Here is a 12,426-nt window from a genome sequence, read left to right as displayed (position 1 = left end):
AATTTCGTACTAACGAGAATAAAAAACGATTTTAGGAAATAAAATCAAATTTAACCTAGTACAAATATTAGAACGATCAGAAACACGTTTAATATTCAGCCACTAATATTTTATGCAGAAAAATATATTTGATATGTAATTACAATCGTTAAAAAGTCTCTGTTATAGTATCTTAAAAATTGCAGCAAATTCAGGAATGTCCCTTTAAACGCATTTATTTATTTATTGTAATAATAATAATAATAATAATAAATAATCCTCCTTAATGTGAACATTGCCAGTTTACACTAACAGTGTGCCACATTAATTTTCTAATTTTTAAAACATTTTAATTTCTGTGTCTTAAAGTATACTCTATACTTTAATATTTGTATTCCCGCCGCCCCCCCCCCCCCCCCCCCCCCCCCCCCCCCAGCTCTTTTGCAGGACTGTCTAGACTCTGGCTAGGAAGGGAGGGGTTATGCTCCCCGGAAAATACATACTGACCAAAAAAATAATAATAATAAAAATTCGCTTGCGGGGGGGGGGGGTGGGGGGGGGGGGGAAAGATTGAATTGAACGAAAATGCCTCAATCTGGACAACAGCATTTATTTATAGTAGCATTACGCCAAACCGCTATATAAGGTTCCAAACGAATCATTACGCATTTTTAAATGGATTAATTACAAATAACATTGTGAATATGTGGGTAGAATAATAGAAAAATATGGTGAAAAGGTTTCAAGCCGGTCCGAATATTTCTATCTTTTTGCCCGAATCTGAGGATATGCTCTAATCCTGGGGTGGGGTGGGGTGGGCGTTGCTTATGGTTTCGACCCCACAAAACCCTCTGCATACGCGCCTGTTAGTGTTTTTACATAATTAAAACAAACATTTTAAATCTTGATCATATACATTTTGTTATATAGATACTTTTGTTCGACACCCAATAGCCGATGTGTATATTTTGGGTTGGGATGTAGTTAAGCATTCATTCATTCATTCATTTGTTCATTATTATTGGTATGGAAAGCTACTATCTAATCAGACCCATGGGAACGGAGGGGGGGGGGGGGGGGGGGGTATTACATAAAATAACTTTAAAGCAACTGAAAATTGTCATGCCATGCCCTTTTTTCCGTACAGTTGCTAGGAAATAGTGTTTAATGCCAGTGTGTCTCTGAATAACTTGGGCAGGATTTAGCTCAGTCGGTTGAATGCTCGCTTGTGGTGCTTGCGTCGCAGGATCGAACCACCCCGGTGGATCCATTCAACTGATTAGATTTTTTTCTCGTTCCAACCAATGCACCACGACTGGACAAAGGCCATCTGTGACAAAGTGCATATAACAGATCCCTTGCTGCATTAGCGAGTTTCCTCTGATGACTACGAGTCAGAATTACTAAATTAATCAATGTGCTCTAGTGGTGTCATTAAATAAAACAAACTTTAACTGAATAACGTCTTCCCGTAATTCATGAATGACTACACATATACCATTACACGTAACAGTAATCTGTTAAAATATCTACAAAATATCGAAAACAAATGGAATTAACGACTAAGCAGCTAGTAGAATAAAGTACACATTAAAATGTATATACTTTCAGGCAACACTGGCAGTTTAATAGGTCATCTATCCCTGCGACTATAAATATTAATCTAACTGAAATAAGAACTTGCTGCTACTGCACTTTCGTGTCAAGATGACCTTGTTTATGATCTTTCTTTTGACCAATCAAAACACTGTTGGCATATCTGTTCTACACGTAAGAGTTGGCTGTTATATTATAATATTATGGTCAAACGCATATATTATGGCATGAACTAGTGAATATAAAACAAGAACAATATGGAATATACAGTTTATTTTATTGTTATAAGTACAAAATGTATATGTTCTAATCATTATAACTTAACAATATTGCCTCCCGTTTTAAAATGATGATAGTGGACGGAAAATATGTGGTTATTAAATATTTGGCAGAAAAGATTGCTAATATTGCTTACATTTAAACAAACAAACAAACAAACATTCACTAGGGCCGTAATCCTGGAGTTAACTAGGAAGCACACAATAACTAGTAAATATACATCTATGATTATGTCTGTATATATAAATGTATAATTAATATGCTAAAACAATCTTACAGAATAAATAATATATATACATGTATATATATATATATATATATATATATATATATATATATATATATATATATATATATATATATATATATATATATATATATATATATATACAGTTCTAAAACATATATAAACAGAATTCAGACTAAACACAGAATTAAAATATTTAAATTTGGAATTATTACCAACAATGAAATTTTAGTCTTCAACAATTTTATTCATGATTCATTTTCTGTGAAAAGAGCCACCGACAATTTTATTTCCCATTCTAACCAGTGTTCCATGACTGGTACCCTCATTTGTTCTAAAGTGAATGTAACAGATTTCATGTTGCTTTGATATGCCAATGAAAGGGCAGGATGTAGCTCAGTGGTAAAATATTTATCTGGGGTGCAAGGGGTCATAGGATCAATTGCCCTTGGTGAATCTGTCAACATTTTCCCATCCCAACCAATGCCCCATAACTGGTTTCAGTGGAGAAAAACATATATGAATGAAGACAACAAATTCCGCTTTTAATGGTAATTCTAAATTTAAATAACCTGGGGTTTTTTTGTACAAATATCACAGACATATATATTTTGAAGATTTTGTTCTTTTAACTAAAGCTTGGATTGGAAACTTCAACAAAAGATCCCAGGCACCTGTGATGTGCATTGAGGCTGTAGATCGACTGTTATTAGTATTTGATGTTCACTAAAAACCGAAATCTCAGATACTTTATTTTACATACCACAATCTACAACAGTTGCTACACTTTCAGGTTATATTCTTGTAATAAAAAGGCACATGTAAAAAACTTCATGAATATAGTCATCAGCAACAAATCCTCTATCATCTCTCTTTTTTTCCTTTGTTTCTTCTTCTTCTTTTTTTTAGGGGGGAGGGTGTATTTCTTGGTCTCAAAAATGTATTTTTGATTCCAAGAACACTTTTTACCACAATATAAAGAACTTAAATTACAAATTTTAAATGTATGAAGAGTAGGCAAGATCTTGTATATGAAAGAAAAATACACAAAGCTTCTTTTTTTTCTCTTAATGTTTTTTTGTGCACCCCTCTAGATCAATCACTGGTTGTTCATCATTTGTATTTACTATGGTAAAACATTATTAGCTGTTACACTCAAGGAACATCAGCCAGCATTTGAGTATGAAATTGAAAAAATATTTCAGACACAAATTCAGAACGTGCCCATATCCCAAAAGAGGTCAGGGAACGTCTATTCCAAGTCCAATCTCTGGCATGGCCAGTGACCTGACTTGCGACAGAATGATATTTAATTTAAGGGGGAAATTTTTATATTACACTAAATATGTTAAGAGGACCTTTCAGAAACACACCATTCAAAAGTATATTGTTATTAATTACATGTATTACCCAAAAGAAAATTATTCTTTTTATTAAGGTGCTTAATTTAGATCAGGCAATTCCAAAAAACCAACATATTTGGAAGAATAGAGACTAAAAGTCAGTCTGTGCAGTACATTTGTTTTATAGTGGGATCATTTTGTGTATGTTCACTGTGGACACATTACTGTAGGAAGAATATCAAGCTGTATTGATAATATACTTATGGAAAAAAATAAAGGATCTAACAGATAGCAACAAGAAATAATGACTGCATCAAAAATCAATTCATATTGTCAGAAATTGACTGGGAACATATAGGTAGCACATTCATCACTACGGACATTCAATCCCACATTACAACTTGGTATGAAATACAGACATTACTACGCTAGTAGTGAATTAAATTTGGTCTACAATTTGATGTGTTCCCTTATTTCTTTGCATCAGTATATATATGTTCCATTAATATTGCCTGCTTTAACAATTGTCATATCCCCAACAGAATTATTTGAAAAGGATTGTAAAGTATATTTTCATGACTCCTAATAATTTTGTATTTTTATAATACATGTACAATGATTTAAAACAATTCATTCATTCATTTGAACTAATTTCCATGCTTATATTTAATTAGGGTTCAAGCATGTTGTCCTGGGCACACATCTCAGCAATCTGGGCTATCTATCCATTACAATTGGTTAGTAATTAGTGAGAGAGAGGTCAATGTACTGGTCTTACACCTATCCATTGATCATTAAAACTCGCTCTGGGTGGGAGCCGGTACAGTGCTGTGAAGCCAATACCTAAATGTTTTAGAAAAACACAAAGATAAACAAATACACCATGAACTCTACACAAAAAAGATGGAGCCCTTTTAAACAATTATTTATATTGTTTGTCCATGTACTATATGATTGGTCATTGCATAAAATAAATACATGTATTAGCTCAAATTATTCAACTGTAAAACAAATACCTCTCTTAACAGTGTACTAAATATAAAAACAGTTCTTTTACACAAAACGTGCATTACATAAATAATCACCTTGTGATTTTTGACACATTTAATTATTCATATTGAATTTAACTGATAATCTGCTGTTTAATTAAACAACGATATTTCTAAATAAATTAAGGTGAAAACTTAATCGGCAGATCGGTTGATTTTGCTATTGACCTATGCGAATTGGCAGCCATTATTGAAATTTTTTTAACCTTGCATCACGTGTGATGGGAGGCTTGGTTAACTCGTCGTACGGAGAGGTCAATTACATATGTACTGTTCTTAACGGCTGTTATTTTGTCAGTTTCAACAAAAAATTAACAGATTTTAAATTAACATGAACAAACAAAAACATTTACATATTTAGATAATCAAAGTTAACAAACATCAAGTCCAGACAGAAGATTGCACCAATGACTACTATCACATCAGGGCCATACCTAGACTAAATAATGGGGGAAGCAATAAAAAGAGGACTTGTAGCACAGTAACAAAGTAAAGTTTGTTTTATTTAACGACGCCGCTAGAGCACATTGATTTTTTATCTTATCATCGGCTATTGGACGTCAAACATATGGTCATTCTGACACTGTTTTTAGAGGAAACCCGCTGTTGCCACATAGGCTACTCTTTTTTACGACAGGCAGCAAGGGATTTTTTATTTGCGCTTCCCACAGGCAGGATAGCACAAACCATGGCCTTTGTTGAACCAGTTATGGATCACTGGTCGGTGCAAGTGGTTTACACCTACCCATTGAGCCTTGCGGAGCACTCACTCAGGGTTTGGAGTCGGTATCTCGATTAAAAATCCCATGCCTCGACTGGGATCCGAACCCAGTACCTACCAGCCTGTAGACCGATGACCTGCCACGACGCCACCGAGGCCGGTGCACAGTAACAAGGCCTAAAAAATTTGAAATGTGTGTTTCTGGGAAGGCAACCCAACCTAGAAAAAAGGGTTGACCTAACAACAATGTATGTCTTATTACTTTTATTATTATTTATAATTAAAACTGTAGGTGAAAATAGTAGATAAATACATGCATGTATTTAACTTGGACTCATAGGGGTGAATGTAGTTTTTAAAAAAACCTACCTTACATGTTTCCAAGGCATGTTCCCCAAAACAGTCCTAAAGGGTCTTTTCCAGGTAACAGGAGGTACATTTTAAAATAAAATGGGCACTTTTTTATATTTTCTTGAAAAGCAACTGTTTCGCTACCCATGCCCCCAACTAGGTACAGCCCTGCACATTCGTCTGTTACAAGCTTCAATGTACACTGAATATACATTCAACTACAGAACATTCTATTGAAATATCTCATACTTTGGTAAAACAAACAATAAATGTATTTGGCGAAATTTCTATTATGCAAATATACATGTGTGTATCACAACAATTGCTTTTAAAGGTTTTCATAGCGGTGAATGGAAAACAAACATGAACATAATATAATCAAACTTGTTCCAATGGACACCTTTATAAGGAGAAACCACCCTTAAGAAGTGAGGTAAAACAACAAGTTATGAATAAATGTTTCGTCAAAGAACATAGAAAATTCAATATGGTCATAACACATATAGTTTAAAAATATACTAATATATAATTAAAACATTCAAAGACGTATATAATAGCACTAGAAAAAGTGTATTTGCCTAAAATACCATTATTTATTATATAACATTTAGTGAAACATCTTAAAATATCAGTGAAATAAAACTGCTATCAGTCACGATAACACATTTTAGATTGAAAATTTCACTATTTCACTCTAAAATGTGTTATCGTCACTGTAGAAAGTGTTATCTTCACTGTAAGAAAGAAAGAACTATTTTGCTGCTGGCATTTTGAAAATAAAGGTAAATTGCTAAAAGTTATATAATAAATAGAACATTTCATGTTGTTTATCAAATATGATTCATATCTCATCTCGTGAAGTTTGCAATCATATCAAACTTGTTGCGCAAGCGCAACTCATGAGATTTGATTGCAAACTTCACTCGATGAGATATAAATCATATTTGACAAAAAACATGATATATCCTCTATATATTTGACTAAAACATTGGGTATCACAAACCTATTGCTTGGTTCATGTTAGTAACTGTGTAAATGGTATGTACATGACGGTTCTTCTAAAAACATAAACACTCAATAAATCCCAACATAAAGAACATAAAGTACAACATAAAACACTTCAACTTCAGAACAAAAATGCACCCTCTTGTTAAGAATGATCCGATTATGTAAGGCACATTTCAAATATGTCGAGTAATATTGCAGGGCATCTGATTAAAATTAGGTGATAACATCCACAGGGATGTCTAAATACTGCCGTCCCAACCAGTTTTTCATTGGTTACATCACCACACGCCGGGAGATTGTTTTGCCTATCATCCAGGGCCGCGTTCCACGAAGCGATCTTAGTGCTACGATCACCTTAAAGGTAGACTAAACTCCAACAAGAGCCTTATGTGTTGGAAAGATGCATACCCCGACCACCAAGACATACTGACACTTTAACAAATGAAAAAAGTGTAATTTTAGAATTAATAAAAAACCAAGATTATTCCTGCTAACTGGGGGCAGCCATTTTGTTTTGTTTTTGTGATGTCTGGTGGTATAGCTTGGGGCGAAGTGACGTCAGCTCCGTCCAACTTCTCTATTATGCACAGTGTAAACAAACGCTATAATTTACGACAGGGCGCTTCGCTTTCATCAACCTGACATAATAACATAAATGACTTGATAGTATAATAAACTATTTAACTAAATATATTTCAGTTTGCATCAATATAATGAAATGGAGTTATAGTATTTTTTTCTTTTAAAAAATCCAAAGCAAAAATGCATATTATTAGGCCTATTGGCAGGATACGTTTGAGCTAAAACGACCACTCATGATACCCAAGTGATAATTTTCTTTTCTTTGGGACTACGTAATTGGTCAGTTTTGTGATTTTAGATGGGAAAGTCTACTTAATCAAGGATTTTACAGAATTACTTACAGTAATAAGCAAGACGGCTGGTAAAGTCCATTGTGATTTGAGGTTATCACACAATACCCTGTGATCTTTATAGTGTGTCTAGACACAGTGTCTGGGGACCGTCTGAATATACACCTGCCAATCAAGAACCACAGGTACAGGCCACGAAAAGAAAATACCAATTAACCAAAAAAACACCCCAACTATTATTTCAGTACGTGGGTTAATTTATATACAAAACATAATACAGTTATTTCAACACTTTGACAATGGTGGTTTATTTTGTATTGAAAAATAAACCACATATACACATTGCTGTGTTACTGGGATGGATATTATTACAGAACATTGCGATGCATCCGTAAAAAATCAGGTATGTTTTGTTTCTTCAGTTCGAAGACTAATTCCTGACGTGACACGTTAGGTATTACGTAACCACCAGCTCACCAGAGGGCTTATTCACTGGGATGGTACAAAATGGCTGCGCCTGTTATATATAATAGCTGTCACATTTAACCGTTTTATTAATTAACTATACAATTATATTTGTTGATATTAAGCAATAATGTGCATTATGTATCGTTGAAACATACACAGTGATGTAACAAAAGAAGCGATATCTCCTAGGAGAATATTGTGGGAGATATCGCAAATTATAGTACCAGCGATATCTCCTACAAAAGCCTTTAATGGATGATAAATATGTGCATGCAAAGGTGGGACAGAATCACTATCATTTGTGAGTTAATATAGAAGGATCCTTCACCAGTGACTGGAAGAATGGATGAACAATTCTATTGTTAACAATGCCCCGAGTCAAGCGACTAGCATCCAGAGACAGGACTCGGGATAGACATGCTCGAAACCTTCGTGGTATAGGAGCATGTTAAAACTTCAAGTCAAGTAAATGTTAACAATAAAGCTATATGATTAATGTCTTTTCACCATTTTCCTCTTCATTTTCATCAACATGGAATGATAAGGGTCATGAGCAATAATACCAGTACTATACTTTAAAAAAAGTATGTGAATATTTTTGCATAAAGTTCAATTTTTGGTACTCATTTTGGCAGAAGTAAAAAGGAAGATCGAAAAACAAAACAAATTAATATGTTCATGATAATGATAACCGCGAATAAAAGATAAACTTCAAGAAAAAATATGTCTCTCCAACATATAAAGTGATGAAATCTCCATTTGAAGACTTCCCCATTGAAAAGGAAACAAATAAATATAGCACTAAGTCTTGTAATTATTTGGTGCAGTCAGCACGCCAGTTTCCTATGAAGTCATGGGTCGTAATGCATGCATGGTTGATGAGATTTTCCTCTCCTGCTCCTTGAAATCTGTATGACCAATAACCATTTCACTGAAAACAAGCAAAATATACTATTAACTAAACATCAGTTCAGTGTAATACGCAGTTAACTTTAAGTGAATGTTTTGTATGCTTGTATAGTGATAGTTAACAGGTAGTTTTAAATACATGTATCAGGTGATTAATGGAAAACATAATATGCAAAGTAGCACATTAATATTTTGCAAACAGTGGTTTATTACACTGTGTATTGATGCTGACATTTTCATTCTGATACATCATTGACTGAGAATTAACTAAGTCTGTCTGCAACATATTTGATTTTGTGGATAGACCTGGTTAATTTTCTGCATGGCTTACTTTTAAAATGGCTTATGAAGCAATGTGCAACATCAAAAAATGCCATATCAATTAGAACCTATTCAACATCTGCTCTATGTACATTTGTACTATCAATTATGTTGATTGTCGCACCATTTCCCCCCACACCACCTTTTTTTTTGTCCCATGATAAAACACACTTCTTTATTCCTTTGAGTGTTTTTCATTTCATTTCATTTCAACTTATTTTCGTGCTTATAATCCAATTAAGGTTCAAGCACACTATCCTGGGCACACACCTCAGCTATCTGGGCTGTCTGTCCAGGACAGTGGGTTAGTTGTTAATTGTTAGTGGTTAGTGAGCGAGAAAAGGGTGTAGTGGCCTTACACCTATCCACTGAGTCATTAAAACTCACACTGGGTGGGAGTTGGTACCGTGCTACGAACCCAGTACCTACCAGCCTTATGTCCTATGGCTTAACCACAACACCACCAAGGCCGGTTTTCGAGTGTTATTTTTGCCCAAAAAATTTCCTTTTTATGTCCCCTGACTGCAACCTTATGGACTATTCAATATGGGAATGTCTTTCTGATGAAGGCGACAGCAGTCATACAGACAATTTCGCCTGAAGAAATGCTTTAAAAGAAAATCTTGGCCATTGTTTTTCTCTGCCATCACGTTTTATATCATGGACCAGGCCCGTAGCCAGGATTTTGAGAGGGGAGTCATTTAGGCTTATGGTGAGGCACGATTTTGCGTTGACAAATATTGAAAAAAAAGTCACCGGTAAGGGGGGGGGGGGGGGGGGGACGACTGAAACCCCCCCCCCCCCCACCTGACCCCCCATTGGCTACGGGCCTGTGGACCATTTTCAAAGTAAGACATATATATATGCATCACAATGAAAATTGTACCATCACTACACAACACAATAAGCTGATTTTATGCAAAATTTCACTGGATTGCATTGTATACTGGTACTTTCCCACTATTTAACTTCCTAAAATGAGGGGTTTTTTAATTACCCAATATAAAAGAAACCACTTTTTTTTAAATATTTCTCCAATTTAACTCTAAGTAGTGGGCTGCTATTGATGACAGTCATTGATGGTCATAACACATGAGTTTTTATTGAAACTGGAGTTATGTGTTTGTATTTAGGATCAGTAAATAATGTCATAATATGGTGAGGTGAACTCATAACTTTAAGGAGTCAGCTAGGCCATACCAGCACCATAACCATAAACTGAACATACATTGTACTTGCTGAATGCAGAGCCGTGTTAGTGCACAGGCCGAATAGGCCCAGGCCTAGGGCACCAAATTTTAGTGGGTGGCAAATTATCACGAAAAACATTGTTTTATTTTATTTTTTATGATTTTTTTTTTTATGATTTATTATGATTTTTTTGGGGGGGCTACACTTAGTAGTTGAATCTACTCTTTACCCAAATCCATCCGATGTTTATGTTACTAATTTCGAAAGTTATTTCGTATACAGCTTACATGGTATTATGACAATGGCCCTAGAGGTGTTTGGGGTGGGGTGGGGGGAGGTTTGGGGGTAAAAAATATTAGTGGCCTTGGGGCACCAAATACTCAAATACGTCTCTGGCTGAATGTTACTGTCAACTGACCTGTAATTGATTTCCCCATCGCCGTCTCTGTCAAGCTCCAAGATGAGTTGATTAACCTCCTCATCATTGAGAAGGATCCCAGTCTCCTGCAAAATAAAAAAGTTAGTTTATTTTGTTTAACGACACCACTAGAGCACTATGATTTATTAATTATCAGCTGTTGGATGTCAAACATTTAGAAAATTTGTTTCTAATTTTCAATATTATTCATACTTACCTAGTACTAGCACAACAACAATGCTATACGACCCCGAGTTATAACCTCCACTGCAGAATTATCTCCCCTTGCCAGATGTATAACCTACACCCGCGCATGGGTAGACCGTATATCCTCGTTATTGATTCAAAGTCCGGAATGACTGAATCAAAAAAGACCTCCCTCGGGGCGGGTGGGAGGTAAAGGTTGTTGTGCTAGTACTAGGTAAGTATGAATAATAATGAAAATTAGAAAAAAAAATTGTGATAGTCTTATTCAACTTACAATACAAGGACAACAACAATGCTATAACAGACGTGATATAACACTGTTAAAGCACGAGAATTTAACATTAAAGGGAGGAGGTAAGAAAACAAGGAGGACTTACCCATTCAACCAGTAGTGTTCATCTCAAGTAATGATACAGTGAAAAAGCAACCCACATCATACGAGGTATAAAATGTCAAAGTGACCTTTAAATTGAAGAACTACAACCCCAATTAAAAGTAAACCAAGTTAACAAGGTGAGGAAACCCGCACACCAAGTAATGGTAAAAGACACTCGACTGCCCCAGATAGTCAACCATCCACCCCCCACTATCTCCCAGAAAGACTGTCGCTAGCGACCGGACGAAATAAGGGTCGCCCCCTACTCGTGGCCCTGCACACCGAAACGACTTGCTGCCCTGCAATGACTGATTGAATCTGCCGAGTTCTGTCCGGACCAACAGCCATATTACGGAAATAAAACCGGTCAAACATGTGTTGACCTTTCCAAAACCCCGCACTCATGACCTTGAAAATGTCCAAAGAATCATGGAAATTAAGGGAAGCAGAAATTGCCCGAATCTCATGAGGTCGAACGGAAAAATTCCGCAGAACATGATCACCCGCCTTCTCATATGCCAGTTTGATGGTTGCAGCAATCCATCTCGACAAAGCATTCTTCGTAATGTCTCCCGGTTGGCGTGTGAAAGAGATAAACAGTCTCTTAGTGTTTTGCTGGAGATTTCTAGTATGCTCCAAATAGAATTTCAAAGCCCGCACCGGACAAAGAAGTCTATCAGAATTATCTGCAGAAAGCGTATAAGATAAACACTGAATGATGGCCGGCGGAAACTCTTCCCCTGGCACCTGGTTCTTAGCCACAAAAACAGGATCAGTACGTTACGTAACTGACCCGTCCGTATTGTAATCCACCAAATCATGCAAAAAAGCATGAATCTCACTAATACGACAGAAAGCCACTAGTGAGACCAGAAACAACGTTTTCCACATCAAATGACGAAGACTGGCGAATTTCAAAGGCTCGTAGGGCTTGCCTTTGAGTGCATGCAGAACCAGAAAAACATTTCATTTAGGCAAAATTGAAGGCTTCTCAACCGTGTTTTGCAATGACTTAAGAATGTCATGCAACACGAGATTCGTGGAGAAATCTTGACGTCCACACTGCCTCAGAGTAGTGAAAATGGATGACC

General features: G+C 35.7%; 1 protein-coding gene across 1 annotated transcript in view; it reads right to left on the bottom strand.

The window, feature by feature from the left end:
• Positions 1-8,170: 8,170 nt before the first annotated feature.
• LOC121368814 (leucine-rich repeat-containing protein 74A-like) overlaps positions 8,171-12,426 on the bottom strand; it is a 66,725-nt gene continuing 62,469 nt past the window's right edge. Inside the window, exons 13-14 of the mRNA XM_041493559.1 lie at positions 10,753-10,838; positions 8,171-8,844 (exon numbers count right to left, since the gene is read on the bottom strand). Coding sequence (XP_041349493.1) covers positions 8,757-8,844; positions 10,753-10,838 — 174 coding nt within the window. The 3' untranslated portion in view covers positions 8,171-8,756. The remainder of the gene's footprint in view (positions 8,845-10,752; positions 10,839-12,426) is intronic.

Source organism: Gigantopelta aegis, chromosome 3 (assembly GCF_016097555.1).
Source record: "Gigantopelta aegis isolate Gae_Host chromosome 3, Gae_host_genome, whole genome shotgun sequence".
In the NCBI taxonomy this organism is placed as follows: Eukaryota; Metazoa; Mollusca; class Gastropoda; order Neomphalida; family Peltospiridae; genus Gigantopelta; species Gigantopelta aegis.
This window is presented reverse-complemented; position numbering and strand designations above follow the sequence as displayed.